The sequence below is a fragment of the Phaethon aethereus genome (genome assembly GCF_964289735.1).
Source record: "Phaethon aethereus genome assembly, chromosome: 4".
Classification (NCBI taxonomy): domain Eukaryota; kingdom Metazoa; phylum Chordata; class Aves; order Phaethontiformes; family Phaethontidae; genus Phaethon; species Phaethon aethereus.
The window spans coordinates 7027234-7044471 of NC_138578.1; the positions used below are offsets into that span (position 1 = coordinate 7027234).

The window sequence follows — 17238 nt, forward strand, 5'->3', positions numbered from 1 at the left end:
TCTTTCGTCTTCTAGTGGCATTGAGCTGCTCTTCCCTTTTAAATTCCACTTTCTAATGAGTTCTCGTACTTGTTAAAAGCTGTTAGTTCACAGGATGAAGACATGGGACAATTTGATATACAGGATCCCTTAGAAGAGTCCACAACGTCATTAGTATCGTCCTCGACATCAGCATATTCATCCTTCCCTGTAGATGTGGTGGTTTATGTACGAGTTCAGGTGAGGTTTTAACTCAACATTCAGTATAGTAAGTAAATTCAGTCACAGTCTTTGAGACAATCCGTGCTTCTAAATTTGCTTTTTAAAAAATATAAAAATATTTCTAAGTGTCCTTTCTGAGATACTAATGTGTAGTATGGTAGATGATAAACGTCTAGTGCCTAAAATGATAAAATAGGACTTATTTCAGCAGAAGTTCTGACACATTTTAGTCCCATGGAGACCAAAGAAATTATTTTGAAAAGTCACAAAAGTTCTGAGCATTTTTAATCACTACTTCTTCCTTGTCTCTGACTTTTTTTTAAAATATCTATCATAACTAGTATTTCTATCCCTTGCTTATAGGTACCATTGCAAAACAAAAGTAATAATTGAAGATCTTCTCAGTTTATATGGAAAATGTAGGAATGTACAGTTATCATTCTACAAGGCATTATTCATACTGCTCAATATTCCACGTGTCTGGGCTTTTTATATGTGAGAGAGAGAGAGAAGTGCTACCGCTGAGTGATTCGGACCACTTGAGCTTGATCTGAATGTTGCTATTATATTTTTCCACTTTGCTCAAAGATTATTTTTTTTTTTCTCCTGGTATAAATTTGATTACGTTCCCAAATTCAGCAACATATTCTAACATATGCTTTCTTTTTTTTTTTAATGCCTATGAAAATTAACCGCAACGATCTGTAGCCTCTCTCAGCTTTTACTTGCAAACTCATTTGGCCAAGAATGTGTTGAGGGGAGTTGAGGCTTTCGGCATCAGCTCAAGTGATTCTGCATACTTCTTGCATGAGATGAGCTATGAATTGACTAGGGGAGGAGGAAGACAGGGGGGTGTACACATCCTCTGCTGCATCCAGGCTTCCTGTGTCCAAGTTCTCCAAAAACTAGTCCATATAATAACCCTGGTGTTGGAGGGCTTGAAACTAATCCATCTATATCAACTTGTATACAGTTATCTCACTAATTCTAAAATGCGTCGGGAAAGGATGTAATTTGCTTAGATTTAAAGAATAGATACTTAGAACTTTATAAGCCAAATTCAGGATGTGTTTAGTGTTTCATGTTTGTTCACCGAATGCTTTATTTTCTTGCTGTCTTTCAGCCCTCTCAAATCAAGTTCAGTTGCTTGCCCGTATCAAGAGTTGAATGTATGCTGAAGTTGCCTTCCTTGGATCTTGTTTTCTCTTCAAACCGAGGAGAACTGGAAACATTAGGCACAACATACCCATCAGAAAATTTGTCAGTCGGTGGCAATACTTCACAGAGTGGCTCAAAGAATTCAGTTAGTAAATCTGGAGCACCAGGTAATATGTATATGAATATTTATACTCTATACAGCTTGTAGCATAAATAAATATAATGTTCTGTTGTCTAAAATTAGAGCAGAAGATCAGCTTTTACAAACCTTAGACATTTATGTATTAGTGAGTTCAGTAGGATTTCTTCATGTTGTATCAGTTTCGTGTAAAAGCTTGCACAGATACAGTGTATTGAAGTTTCTCTTGCATTGGTTAAGAGACTTCAGTTATCTCTTAGAAAAGGCTGGCATCAATACATAGAATATTTAAGCTACGTTGCTGCTACAGTGGCATAATTTGATATGCATTTGGTCTGTTTAATATTGCTGTTAACAGTATTATTTCACATTTGAAAATGCTTTCATACTAGAACTAACTTTTGCCAAAAAAAAATTGTGACTTCAGGTTCATCACCTGGACTAGGCAGCCCTCTTGGCAGAACACGGCACAGCAGCAGTCAGTCAGACTTGACTACTTCTAGTAGCAGCTCTTCCGGCCTGAGCTTTACCGCCTGCATGTCCGACTTTTCCCTTTACGTGTTCCATCCATATGGAGCTGGAAAACAGAAGACTGCTGTTACCGTTCTAACCCCTGGATCAGGAGCCTTAGGTAGAACACGGGGTTTTTGGCTTTAATGAACATTGTTCAAGTTTGGCATGGTTTTCTGAACTGAAGATTTGAAAAGGTCACAGAAGAATAATCTTTTTCCTTTCTGTTTCTAGGTAATGTGGATGAGGAACCAACTTCGGTCACTGGCCGGAAGGATTCTTTGAGCATTAACCTTGAGTTTGTGAAAGTCAGCCTGTCACGAATAAGGCGTTCAGGAGGTTCCTCCTTTTTTGAGAGTCAGTCTGCGAGCAAAGCTACCAGCAAGATAGATACTACATTGATAAACATATCTGGTAAATGCTTGCTTCATTTTAATCCCATCTATTCAGCTAATTAGAGAAGTGCTGTTCCAGTGATAGACTTCACTCTCAGCAGCTTTTATAGATATTCCATGAGAGCCATCTACTTGTAGTGTGTAGTAAGATTTTTGTTCTTTTTGAGTGAAGTATGGATCAATACATTAATTTTCAATGGTACTTGGAGTACCTGTTTGCGGATGCACCTTTTTAGCCTCCTGATTCATGTCATGTAACTAAACGGGCTTGCTCAAACACATCACTGGCATCAGTCCATGTGACTTAATGTGACCCTTGAATATTTTGAGATTGTAGTGGCTGTGGCTAGGATGGAGTTAACTTTCTTCATAGCAGCCCATATGGTGCTGTGCTTTGCATTTGTGGCTGAAACAGTATTGATAACACACCAGTGTTTTGGCTGTTGCTGAATAGCAGTTGCACAGCCTCAAGTCCTCCTTTCTTTCCCACTCTGCCCAGGAGGGGACACAGCTAGGACAGCTGACCCAAACTGATCAAAGGGATATTCCATAGCATATGATGTTGTGCCCAGTAATAAAAGCTCGGGGAAAGGAGGAGGAAGGGGGATATTGGCAGTTATGGCATTTGTCTTCCCAAGCAGCTGTTAGGTGTGCTGAGGCCCTGCTTTCCAGCAAATAGCTAAACATATGCCTGCCAATGGGAAGCAGTGAATAATTTTTTTTTTTCCTTCACTTGCATGCACAGCCTATGCTTCCCCTGTTAAACTGTTGCTACCTCAATCCACAAGTCTCCTTGCCTTCCTTCTATTTTCTCCCTCTCCCACAGGAGATTGGAATGCATGAGTAGCTGCGTGGACATTTGGCGGTTAGCCGGGGCCAAACCACAACGGACATAAAGCCTGAATTGTTTGTCTTTAGTCAGCATTAAGTTACATGTCATTTTAGTTGTATTGCAGATATTTGTCAAGTATTATCAGAAGGAAGTGATTTCAAGTCATTATTTAGTAGTAATCTTAGTATGTCAGCTTTATTATATGGTCTTAGCATGCAAAAAGAGGTTGATTATTTTCCACCAACATGTATTTTTCTTCAGATATAAAATCCCATAGTATACATCAGTTTTGTACCTGAGAGACCAGAGGCTTTGAATAATACTGTCTGTTGAGCAGTATCTATGCCCTTCATTTTTTAGCCCTGTTTCTTGAGAACCCCAAAAGTCTGTATGACTGCAGTGCAGTAACATATGACTACATGAATGGCAATGAGACAGAACATGTAATGCTAATCTGTTCTCAAATAATTTGTTTTAATGACGAACCTGGTAGCTTGGTTAGCTTTTAAATATTTTTATATTAGCTATACCAGTAGTTCTTGCTTCCCACTCAAAAAAAAAAAACCAAAACCCACAAACCTTCTTCCTAAAATACTTCGTTTACTCCTCACTGTCATGCATCATTACAGTTAAAATAGTGGTTTTGAAATTCTCAAACTCTAAATACGCCATTTCACTTTGGTGTGGCCATTGTGAATCTGTTTCACTGCTGGTAATCAAAAAGAGTGATGGTAATCCAAAAAAATGTATGTTTCTTAGAGCAATCAGTTGAAGGGGCTACAAATCACGAAGGGAAAAGTGTACATTGAGGGTTGGGCTTGGGGCTGGGTTTCTTTTCAGCTTGTTTGATGGAGTTCTGCTGTGTTTTCTCAATGTGTTACGCTGCACTAACTTCCTTGCTGAAGTTAGAAAGCAATCATAGTGTCTATATGGTAGACCTTCAATAAGTCCCGACATACAGGAGTGAGCAACAAGGGAATGAACTGCAGCAGGCCATCCACTGCCCTAGTGTGAACGCTCTCTTATGTCACTGTTCCATGAGAACAGAAAGATGAACAAACTCAAGATTCTCGTCGCTGATTCATCTCTTAATACATTTTATAACAGAGATAAACTAGTATAATAATAGAACTTCGTTAAATTTATTCCCAAGGCTGGTTAAGCTTTCAGTTGGACCAAGTTTGTAAACACTAACCACCCATTTTCATAGTCCTCTCTTCAGGTATTTCGCAGCTCTTCCATTAACCAAATAGGACAAAATCTTTTAGACACTCACACTTTTTTTCCTTTTTGATATGAGAACTAGGAATAGTCTAGTTTTCAAGCAATCTCCCCATAGGGGGGGAAAAAAAGCGCAAACAAAATGCATTATGTAGTACAATTAAATTTGGTATTAACAGAGATGATATACGGTGCTCATGAAAAATGACAGCTGTATCTCCTAGATCACAAGCTGCCTTCTTAGTGTTCTTCATGATTTTTTTTTTCCTGTCTGACACTTGCTGTGTGTTATTATCTTAATTCTGCCTGCACTGCTGCCTGTCTAACTTGATGATGCAGTTCTGCAGTCTGTGCTCGGTTACTAGCTGTCAAATTTCACCACCTTGTAACTGGTGCCTATGAAGCTACAGAGAGAGCTGGACTCCTGAATACTCAAGGAAGCTGGAAGTAAAAGTGGGGTTTAAAGAATTGTTATTTATTTTCCCCCACTGCACATGGAATCCTGACTTACAGGCAAACAAGCAGAATAGTTGTGATTAAACTGCCATTAAAGCCCTCAGATGAAGAGTCTGAACACAAGTAGGACCCAATATCAGTGTTATTCTTAGGTTCCATCTTGCCTTTATGAAATGTGTTTGTATCTAATACTGGATTTGGAGAAATGGCAGCACATCAGGAAAACTAGTTTTTTCATTACAGCAGAGACTATACTGCTAGATAAAGAAGTATCAGACTATATTGAACACTATTAATTAAATTTGATTACCAAAACCTGTTACTACTGAGAGTTTACAGTTGTGTGTATATCCTTTTTCTTTTTCAGCTGTCTGTGATATAGGATCTGCTTCTTTTAAATACGATATGCGCCGACTGAGTGAGATTCTAGCCTTTCCAAGGGCTTGGTACAGGAGAAGCATTGCTAGGCGGCTTTTCCTAGGTGATCAAACAATAAATCTGCCAGGTAAGACATCGCTTCTTACAATGAAAAAACTTTTTGTACGAGGGATCGTAGTAGGAATTTTACAAACATTTATTAACTGTGTATAGATATAACTGTGAGTAGATATAAATGTATTGTAATTTACTCCATGTGCAGTCACTCTCATAAGATTAATAGAAATCCTAGAAAGAAGAAATGGAAAATTTCTGAAGTAGGTAATTGAATTATTTAAAGGCTTATATTACGGAAGACAGTAGAAAACCTTTAGTTATGATCAATTCTATTTTGACAATCTCCAAAGACTTCTTAGCATATGGGAGGATATTGTTAAAGAAAAATGAAATAGTTTTTCTGCCTTTAATATGTGCTGCTTTTTTTTTTTTCTAGTAGCATCAGGTCCTGGAACACCTGATTCAATTGAAGGGGTAAGCCAGCATCTTTCTCCTGAATCGTCACGGAAAGCATATTGTAGGACGTGGGAGCAGCCCTGCCAGTCTGCTTCGTTTACACATATGGCACAGTCACCTAATGTTTTTAGTGAACATAACGCAAGCAGCAGTATGTCACCTGGGACAGCATCTCACAGCTTAAAGTCTCCAGCTGTTACGAGATCCAGGAGCGTGTCTGACTCTTCAGTGCCTCAGAGAGGTTAGTAGACAATGATTTCTTCAGGTTTTTCAAGGTATTTCCATCGGTTCCATGAAAAATGCCATTACTGCTTTGTAGAAAGCAGCCATGAAATACTCTTTTTCCACTGTGCCTGGGAGTGGAGAGTCAGTGGCTTAGAGAAAGGAAAATGTCTGAAATGGATGGATCAAAGTCGTTTATTAGCATACTTTCTGTAAAATTGCAGTTTCTTTTACTAGAGCAGGAGTTGTTTAGCTGGGATTCAGATGAGTTCTCCAGCTTAATTTGATTGCATTGTCATCTTGGCGCTCTATTCTCATCCAAGCAATTACACACTCTTCGCAGAAGGTCAGTATCGCAGCTCACAGGTGAGGTCAGTTACTGCATTTCATCTGAGACTTTGGACTTGTACTAAGAGGTCTAAATAAGGGTATTTTCTGTCTAAGAAATAAAGTAACTTTTCCTTTCTTATACTACAAATGTTATGGTATTGTATCTTATAGCATTGTAGCACTGTCTGTGTGGAATATTTATAGCACTAGATATAGATAGGAGATTTAGAAGTATGATGCTTATTTTAATCTAGGAAAAATACCCATGAGAAAAGAAAGGACAGGTATTTTGTCTATGTAGAATGCAAGCAAGATGTTATACAGGAACAATTTTTAGGAGAAGATAGAGTTGGAGAAGGATTTATGGCTGGTAAAGTGGCCTGTGGATAGGAAAAGCAATTTTGCACAGACTTTTAAGAGTATTGCCAGGATGTTTGTGAAACGAGCAAGTAAAAACCCTAATCCTTGAAATTCTGAATTGGTGCTTTTACAAATAACTGCTACCTGAATATTCAAATACTAATAACTTGTTTTCTGAATACACTGTTGTTTTTAAACAATTAAATAATTTTAAATATGCTCTTGCATGAGTGACTGCAAATTCAAAGTTGTTTCTCTTAAAGATATTAGTAAAAATGACTGTGTAAAATAAGTCAATTTCTATGATGACTAAAGCAATGCATATTGCAAATCCTCTAGTTCCCACTTATGCTCACTTGTAGTTTTGTGACACTCCTTGTATATGGTGTTAGTCTGTCCTTTTGTGATACGTACAATGTATATACTCTGCCAGTTTTTCCTAGCATGTGGCATAATTTAAATTTTTTTCTTTTTTGTTCAGATACTCTCTCAAAAACATCAACTCCATTTAATAAGTCAAATAAAGCTGGAAGCCAGCAAGGAACACCATGGGAAACACTGGTTGTATTTGCTATGAACCTAAAACAATTAAATGTTCAAATGAATATGAGCAATGTAATGGGCAATACTACGTAAGTATAAAACAAGACCAAGCATGTTTTAAGAGACGGTGTTATTTTGGGGGCAAAAAACCATTTTCCCCACAGACGGTTAACAGCCTCTTGTCATCTAGTTTTTGAAATCCTAACTTTTCCAGTTTTGAACTGTGAAGCCCCTCATGAATACTGATAGATGCTTAATTCTGAGGTCACATATGCCTAAACCACAATATTTGCTGCTTTTACAGTAAATAATTTTCAGTTTCTCTTTTGACAGCCTGGAAAATTGTTGTCTATTTTCACCTCTGTTCTAGGTGGACTACCAGTGGTTTGAAAAGCCAGGGTCGTCTATCTGTGGGTAGTAGCAGAGATCGGGAAATTAGCATGTCTGTTGGTTTGGGAAGATCACAGTTGGACTCCAGAGGGGGAGTTGTTGGAGGTACCATAGATGTTAATACCTTGGAGATGGTGGGTAAGTTGGAAAGCTGGCTGGTATTAGTATATGCCCCAGACAATAAATGTGAAAAACTGAAGAATATACACAGTACCTCGTTTTGTGAACCTGCTAGTATATAAAAACTTTGGATTCGTACTTGTGCATTCTGACTATGAAACACACTTTGAATTGAAGGCCTTCTGATCAGGGGCTGATTCAGTCTCAGCGTTGCTCTAAAATTACACTACCTAGTTGTGCAACACTCCAGCCCCCTTCAGCTGTCGGGACCGATGGTAACTGAAAGGTTTGATAGCATTTCAGCTCCTCACAGATTTTCAAAAGTGTTTACAGTTTGGGAAATGCAGAACTGGCTTTGGAAAGAGGCTGGGTGTTCTGGTGCTACACCAGGGTCATGACTTCCCCATGCATCTGGAAAAAAACAGTGCTTTCTCAGTCCCTGTGTATCAGGTGGATGGCATAAGGGCCTGTCAGCCTGACCTCCGTACCGAGAAACATCATGGAGCGGTTCGTCTTGAGGTTGCTTACAGGGCATCTGCAGGACAACCAAGGCATCAGGCCCAGCCAGCAGGGGTTCATGAAAGGCAGGTCCTGCTTGACCAACCTGATCCCCTTCTATGACCAGGTGACCCGCCTAGTGGATGAGGGAAAGGCTGTGGACGTTGTCTACCTGGACTTTAGTAAAGCCTTTGACAGCATCTCCCACAGCATTCTGCTGGAGAAACTGGTGACTCGTGGCTTAGACAGGTTTACTCTTCGCTGGGTAAAGAACTGGCTGGATGGCCGAGCCCAGAGAGTTGTGGTGAATGGAGCTGAATCCAGTTGGCGGCCGGTCACAAGCGGTGTTCCCCAGGGCTCGGTTCTGGGGCCGGTCTTGTTAGGTATCTTTATCGATGATCTGGACGAAGGGATCGAGTGCTCCATCAGCAAGTTTGCAGATGACACCAAGTTGGGTGGCAGTGTTGATCTGCTGGAGGGCAGGAGGGCTCTGCAGAGGGATCTGGACAGGCTGAATCAAAGGGCCAAGGTCAACTGTATGAGGTTTAATAAGGCCAAGTGCAGGGTCCTGCACTTGGGTCACAACAACCCCATGCAACGCTACAGACTCGGGGAGGAGTGGCTGGAGAGCTGCGCGGCGGAAAGGGACCTGGGGGTGCTGGTTGGCAGCCGGCTGAACATGAGCCGGCAGTGTGCCCAGGTGGCCAAGAAGGCCAACAGCATCCTGGCCTGTATCAGAACTAGTGTGGCCAGCAGGAGTAGGGAAGTGATCATGCCCCTGTACTCGGCACTGGTGAGGCCGCAGCTTGAATCCTGTGTTCAGTTTTGGGCCCTTCACTACAAGAAGGATGTTGAGGTGCTGGAGCATGTCCAGAGAAGGGCAACGAAGCTGGTGAGGGGTCTGGAGCACAAGTCTTCTGAGGAGCGGCTGAGGGAACTGGGGTTGTTTAGTGTGGAGAAGAGGAGGCTGAGGGGAGACCTTATGGCTCTCTAAAACTACCTGAAAGGGGGTTGTGGCGACGAGGGTGTTGATCTCTTCTCCCAAGTAACCAGCACTAGGATGAGAGGAAATGGCCTCAAGTTGCGCCAGGGGAGGTTTAGATTGGCTATTAGGAAAAACTTCTTCACTGAGAGGGTGGTCAGGCATTGGAACAGGCTGCCCAGGAGGTGGTGGAGTCGCCATCTCTGGAAGTGTTCAAAAAATGTGTGGATGTGGCGCTTCAGGACATGGTTTAGGGGACATGGTGGTGCTGGATTAATGGTTGGACTTGATGACCTTGAAGGTCCTTTCTAACCTTAGTGATTCTGTGATATCACTGGAAAAACTGATTTTCTTACGTTTAATGCTGTATTTCTGTATTGCTTTGGTTCCATTTCAGCTCATATTTCTGAACACCCAAACCAACAGCCCAGTCATAAAATTCAAATTACCATGGGTTCTACTGAAGCACGTGTTGACTATATGGGGTCCAGTATCCTAATGGGAATCTTCAGTAATGCTGATCTTAAACTACAAGATGAATGGAAGATTAACCTGTATAATGCTTTGGACTCAAGCATCTCTGATAAAAGGTAATACTGCTTCCTGTGTTTAAAGTGTATAATGTCTGATAAGGTCAAATTCTGCCTATATGTCTTCTGTCCGGTATTGCTAACCAAAATGCAAGCACCTGCTAGAAAGCAAAGGGTTTGTTGGTTTGTTGTGGGGTTTTTTTTTTTATTGTCAGTAGGAAATAGATGAACTGCTAATGTTCTTGCTATTTTTAATATCTAGCGAGATATTTGTCCATGGGGACTTGAAATGGGATATCTTCCAAGTGATGATTTCAAGATCAACTACACCAGACCTCATAAAAATAGGAATGAAACTCCAGGAGTTCTTTACTCAGCAGTTTGACACAAGCAAGCGAGCTTTGTCCACCTGGGGACCTGTTCCTTATCTCCCTCCCAAGACAATGGCCAACAACTTAGAGAGAAGCTCACACGAGCAATGTAAGTGGTACAAAAAATACTATGCTTTCCAAGTAGGATGTCTGAATTGCGAAAATTCATCTGAGCAACTTCATACGTGCAAGTATACCTATTTCACTTGAAATAGTTTCTTCAGTACATTTTCCCTGCAAATTTGGGCTAGCAGTAACCTTTCAATGAAGAATGCAAGTATGTCAAGTACCCTACTAGACCTGGGGTACAATAATGAACTCATTTATAGGTTTTTTTTCAAGTTTTAGTTTAAAATATGTATTTTTGTTCAAAAAAAAAAATCTCTTTTGCAGTTTTCAAAGTATTTCAATAGAGTTGAAATAGTTTTCAAAGTCTATTTCCTAAAAAACGATTTCTACTTTGAGTAGCAGTGAAGTGTGATGTTATTCTTACTTTCTGTTAATCATGAGCTGAAATCATAATTTGTCTGAACACACTGAGTTATTCATTTCCAAGTATGCTTGTCCAGGTGCTCTTAAGCTACAACCGCCTTAGATCACAGAGATGAAACAGTGTCAGTGAAATAGATTAGAAAATATCGCTCATAATTCCACATTTTATTAACTATACAAATATGGCAGCAATCTTACCTTTCTCTTTCCTAAAGTTTGTTCTTCCTATTGTGTGTTTAATTCCTAGTGTTGGATGCAGCCCATCATCGCCATTGGCCAGGAGTTTTGAAAATGGTATCTGGGTGCCATATATCCTTATTTCAGATGCCACTGCCAGAAGATGGAATGCAATTTGGAGGATCCATGAGCCTGCATGGAAACCATATGACGCTGGCTTGTTTTCATGGACCTAATTTCCGCTCAAAATCATGGGCCTTATTTCACCTTGAAGAACCCAATATTGCATTTTGGACAGAAGCTCAGAAAGTTTGGGAAGATGGTAATTTAAACCATTTCTTCACTTATTTAAATTCCTTTAAATAGTTTTAAGAATTTATTGATATGTAAGAAGAAATCAAAGAAAAACTTAATTTTCTTTAAGTCTGAATCAAGATTATTTCCCAAAAATATACAACTTGCCTAAAATAATAATCTGTTCCCTGTCCATCTTTACCACAATTTGCTTTATCTGTGGAATAATGCAAAGTGCATTTTCAAATATACTAGGTATGTCCCTGATAATATGCTTACAAAGTGGGCTGTCTGCCTTGTTCACTGCATGTCTGTGTTTATGTGGCCCTTTGTTTCTGTATGATGAATTTTGATGGTCTTATTGCTTATATTTGTCTTCATATTGACAAGTTTTTACTGTCTGTGACTACTGAGGATTTAGTTTTTCTATTGTTTGCAAGCTTTATGCCCGTTTTTTAACGCCACTGGCATACTAATTATTCACGTTTAATACCTGTGTGAGAGGAGAATGAGATGACAAACCCTACTACCAAGCTGCTTTTTCCGTTTTTCTTTACCCTCTTGCCCCACGCCGCCCACACCTTCAATGCAGGTACTAGCGAACACTCCACGTACATCGTGCAAACCCTGGACTTCCACTTGGGCCATAACACCATGGTCACCAAACCGTGTGGAGCCCTCGAAAGCCCTATGGCGACAATCACAAAGATTACGAGGCGCCGCCATGAAAACCCCCCACACGGAGTTGCCAGCGTGAAAGAGTGGTTCAATTACGTTACAGCAACAAGGAATGAAGGTTAGATTCATGTTCATTACGTTTTGGGATTGGCCTGCTTGCCAGGCAGTGCAGATTGTGCTGTTCAAAAGCTGCTAAATTGCAAATGGGCCACAAGGAGAAGTGAATTTGAAATAAAATGGAAGGTGTTTCTTCTTGAGAACCTTATGCTGAACTGTGGAATGAAGCATAGCAAAATGCTGAACAGCTGGAAGGGTTAACTGAGCTATGTCCTTCTTCAAACTGTGTGGTAAAGCCAAAATGTTCTTTCAGTGTACAGGACGTTTATGTATCTGGCGTTGCAGTAGTCGTAGTCTTTTCCTCCTTGACTATATGCAAAAAATTTTCTTGCTTCATGTCCAGTAACAGGAGGATCTATTTCACCCTGTAGGAAGGATTTATGGATTAAGTTGAGGTAGGAATATGGTTTAGGCTTCTGTCACCACTTCTGGCTAACACTTGCCCATCTGCCTGAAGTTTTTCAACCTTCAGCTGCTTCTAGGCCTTAAAACATTTTGAATCATATCTTTAAATCAGTGTTAATTGGAAAATAAAACTTTCAAGATAATGTTAAAAGAAATCTTAAGATAAAGCTGTTGCTATTTCATTCACAAACCGTAGAAAATGAGTAGATGATGTCAATAGAACTTCTCTGAAAGGGCGAATAGCAGAATATGGCATATAGTCAGAAATGAGCAGAAAAGTTTCTTGAAAAAAATACTTTAAAATTATTGCTATACTATACTAATATTTTCCTTTTGAAAGACACAACAGGATGTAGTGGTTGAAGTTCACAAATAGAGGCGCTGTCTGTTAGATGTTTATGTAGCCCTGTTTTGCTACATCTGGAGCATTTAAGTATATAAACAACAACAACATTTGATTGTTTGACCTTCTGTAGGCATGCTTTTGGGAGCAGGATAAAGGATATAATCTTCTGTATAATCATATACCAGCAGTTTTACAATGAAATAGTAACCTTTCTTAACTTTTTTGTCTTGTCACAATTTTAACAACTGAAAACTAAGAAAACTAATTCAAATGATGTTGCGTGTGTCCTATGGTAAAAGTCTTGTGACAAAGCTGGATTCCTGGTCAACAGTGATTTCTGACAGCAGTGCTGCCTCGGTGAATTTAGGTATTGCTTGTAATAATCAGAAACATTTCTTTTCATTTTAAGTGCTGCCATATTTTCAAACACAGAGGGCACACTTTGAACCCATACAGTCTATACCTCACTTAACTGAAGCTTATTACTACACCAGAGTTTTGATAGGGTGGTCAGATGAATAAAATTTGGACTTTGAGCTTCCAAAAATCTAACAAAGATTCTCAGAAGTGCTTAGATGTTATGGTACTGACACCTATTCCCTCCCCCCTTCTTATTATGAGATGTATTTCATGAAAATTTGTCACCCTCTGTGCTGACAAGAACCTTTTTTTTAATAAAAACTACTCAATTCAGGAATTTTCCATTGTTCCTATAGAGTTAAACCTGCTTCGAAATGTTGATGCTAACAACCCAGAGAGCAGCACAACAGTGAAAAGCTCAAGCTTGCTAAGTGGCTTCAGAGGTGGCTCCAGTTACAACCATGAAACTGAAACCATCTTTGCATTGCCAAGGATGCAGCTGGATTTTAAATCCATTCATGTTCAAGAGCCCCAAGAGCCTTCATTACAAGGTGCAGTAAACGTCCTTTGTTTTTTTCTTGATCCAAAGCTGTTTCTCATAAACGAGGAGTTAAATACAAAGCCAGTGGGCTGATAGGAGGATCTGAGTGATGTAATTACTGCAGATCTGCAAGAAAGGATACCATTTCATAATAAAATGTAGACAGAATTCTGATTCTAGTCTAGAATCAGAATTCTGATCTAGTCCAGACTCTGGTCACCATAGAAAAAAGCTTACTAAGAGAAATCAATATGAACATTTCAGCTAGGTTGGCTGGTTTCAGGGGGTTGGTTTTCTGATTTTTATTAAAAAGTTAGCGAGGAAAGCCATTCTGCAGAAGGGAATATGAGATAGGAACTTAAATTTTATGCTCTTGTTTTCAAAATGTTATCTTCAGACTGCAGTTGCAACTGGTGGGAAATAAGACTTCTGAAGGTATAAGACTTTAATGTAGATGTTTATCTCGGCTGAACTGTGGTTTTACTCCATACCTAATCTTGGACAGTACTGCTAGATAAGTCGACCTGTTGGTTTTTGGTTAGTTTTTTTTATAGCCAAACTAGCAAAATCTGCTCTCAGCTTTTCTTATTGTCTAAAATCATGCATTGATAACATAGCACAAGCTAGTGATACTTCTCCAGGCTGACTTGCCATGTTGAGGATAATCAAGGTTGCTACGTGGTAGTATTTCTTTATTTTCACCGTCTTTTATAAAATAACAGAAGTTACTGTGATGGGAAAACTTCAAAAAATGCTGAGGCTGCTAAACGCATATGTTAATTGTGGTCCTTCCTCTCTTTTGAATCTCTGGTTCAGTAACAGCAATGTCATTTTCAAATTATTTGTATTCAAATTCTGTGTACTTTTATGTACACTGAATGTACTTCTAAGTGTATTGGTATTATTTTTATCTGACTGTAGATACAAGTGCTAAACCAAAGGTGGAATGCAGTGTAGTAACTGAATTTACAGACCACATTTGTGTAACTATGGATGCCGAATTGATTATGTTTCTACATGACTTGGTATCTGCTTATCTAAAAGAAAAAGAAAAAGGTAAGTTGTTATTTATGAGGTAACACTTGTCTGACAATCTGCAGTTGCCAGACTATTTAATAGTAAATATTTGCATGCTTTTTAATAGAGTTGACTTGTTAAAAATTGATCTAGTTTTTTAAAAGTTAAGCCGAACTTTGCTTCCATTGAAATCAACAGAAGTAGTATTAACTGTTCTTGAAATCTGGGCTTAATGCTGTGAAATGCTAGTTATCTCTTTCAATCACTGGCAAGTGAAATTTAACTGTACAATAACAAAAAGTTTTTTCTGGGTTACTTTAGACTGACCTTTTTTAGCCACCTATTTTAGACTGAAAGGTCACCTCCAATGCAGCACCTGTGTGCAGTATGCTGCAGAGAACAGACTACTTCTAGACTTCTGTTCCTTACACGCTACTAATGAGCTTGTGCTAGTTACTCGAGGTCATAATGTTGCTCCTATTTTGACACCTGGTGTTTAGTTTAACTTTATTTTTCTAAGATGGTATACGCAGATGAAAACTGTTTTAGGAAGCTACATTACTTTTATTGCAGTCCTTTCATCAGTGGAGTTTCTTTCAAGACATGCATTTTTCTGACTTCAGAATGCTTTGCTTTTCCACACAAATACGTTCAGTCGCAGCATTCAAGTTTGGCACACGCATTCTTAAGTAATATGTGGTCTTGTGAGTTTGCTGTATACATAAAGTGCGCCAAACACAGAGTGATTTCTGTTGTTGTGGGCTTAAGGTGAATAAACAGTGTGGTACTAAATGACTGACTGTGCTCTAGGATTACCCAGACCGTTCTATGATTCTATGATTACCTGCATGTTGAAGGGAAGGTCATCATCTAGTGGCCTTCATGTTTTAGAAGTACTTATTGCCATGAGTATCTAAAACCTACTAAATTAGTTAACACTTGGAAAAGATTCGAACGGCGCTGCAGGTATTGATCATAGATAAAATTATTTCAGATGTTACATTTACTTAGAAGTATTATATAATTCTATATTATATCTGATGAGATGTCATCAAGGAAAGGAAAAGCTGTTTATTTGAAGTTTTACAACTTCTGATCTTAAATTAAGATTTTCCAAATTTTGCCACAGCAATCCTACTCTAAAATCTAATTTCTGTACTTTTTTCTTTAAAGGATGCCACAAGAGTAATGTAGCACTGTAGTGTAAATGATCAGTTGGGGCCACAGTGAAAGTCATGTATTTTGTTTGTAGCATTTGTGAAATTCAGTGTTGTGTGTAGTAGTTTGTATTTATTACTGAACTGTATAGAAAATGTAACATTTATTCATGCATTGTAATATGATGTGATGTATAAATGTAACACATATGATGTAGAACACAATAAATTCAGTATTTTGAAAGCTTATTTTTATAACTAACTATATCAAAATCCGTTTACATGTAACTCTGTACAACAGAGCTAGGAGTGCCAATTTTCCTAAAAGCACTTTATAGCAAATGTCCAACAGGTGCAAAAAACAACAAAAGGGGAAGAGAACTGCTTTTGGTGGAATTTTTTTTTTTAAATTTGTTCTCAGGCTATCTTAAACTAAAGCAAAATTCAATCCAAATTAATAGATTTGTTTTTATTTTATAAAATATGTTGTTTGGAGGAGAAGAAGCTGCTGTTCCTTTTCTGTCTCCCAGGACTTAAACTCAAGTAAGAGCTGGGTTCAGGTCCCCTTGATGCCTTTGGACAAAGATTTACCTATTCCCCCACCATCCTCCTCCTCAGAGACTACTCTGTCAATCTAAAAAAACATTCTGAACTAGGAATGTGTCTGAATTTTGCGTATGGAATGTGATATGCTTTGTGGAATGCCATGATGAATTTGAAAGAAAGCCCTTGTATATGGATGCTTTGGGCTGGCAGAGAGAAGGAAGAATTCCACATCCCAGTGTTATCCAGTGTCTATGACAGTTTTCGTAGGATAATTTTTACTAGCACTTTGTTCAAACCAAAATTGTTTGCCAGAAAGTCTGTAAAACTGAAACACAAGGTGGGTCTCTCTTTTGTGATTTGTGCTTGTGTTTCTTTAAACGATGTACAAAGAGAATCGAAGTGAGATGCTGGTGCCTGACTGGTGTGGGGTTTTTCCTCTCTCCATTTTGTAGCAATTTTTCCTCCTCGTATTTTGGCTGCTCGTCCAGGGCAGAAAAACTCCGTTGGTGTTCTTGAGGACAGCTCCACTGACAAAGAGGCTGAGGAAAGCATTACTTACACTACAGTCGACTGGAGAGATTTTATGTGCAATACTTGGCATTTGGAACCCACACTCAGGTAACAGGCAGGCTTGTCTGCAGTCTCTCTGTCTATGATTTTATCTGTTGGTACCGTCCTGCAAACAACAAGTGTTTCCAAGTAGATGCTGTTCAGCTCCTAAGGGGATCATCAATCATGTGGATGCTGTTACAGGTTCATCTTTGGCTAATAGTGCTGCCATGAAAGCTGCCTGCTACAGGACACGACAAAAGCTGGATAACGCGAGGATCTATTACATCAGTTAACTTCTAAATTAGAACTTATGCAGATTAAAGATGTTGGAGGCTCTTCAGAATTAGGATACAGTAAAATTAAACTCATTCAAGACCAGAGATTACTGTGTTTCACTCTGTCCTACG

The 17238-nt window shown here is 39.0% G+C and overlaps 1 protein-coding gene across 1 annotated transcript in view; it reads left to right on the plus strand.

Moving 5' to 3' along the window:
* Nucleotides 1-17238, plus strand: part of BLTP1 (bridge-like lipid transfer protein family member 1) — a gene marked incomplete at its 3' end in the record, with an annotated part of 123471 nt that overhangs the window by 105310 nt on the left and 923 nt on the right. Inside the window, exons 71-85 of the mRNA XM_081999640.1 lie at nt 80-219; nt 1325-1526; nt 1926-2129; nt 2243-2422; nt 5280-5417; nt 5784-6044; nt 7197-7347; nt 7629-7786; nt 9646-9838; nt 10041-10258; nt 10889-11140; nt 11705-11908; nt 13375-13569; nt 14481-14615; nt 16732-16897. Of these exons, the coding sequence (XP_081855766.1) occupies nt 80-219; nt 1325-1526; nt 1926-2129; nt 2243-2422; nt 5280-5417; nt 5784-6044; nt 7197-7347; nt 7629-7786; nt 9646-9838; nt 10041-10258; nt 10889-11140; nt 11705-11908; nt 13375-13569; nt 14481-14615; nt 16732-16897 (2797 nt within the window). The remainder of the gene's footprint in view (nt 1-79; nt 220-1324; nt 1527-1925; nt 2130-2242; nt 2423-5279; nt 5418-5783; nt 6045-7196; nt 7348-7628; nt 7787-9645; nt 9839-10040; nt 10259-10888; nt 11141-11704; nt 11909-13374; nt 13570-14480; nt 14616-16731; nt 16898-17238) is intronic.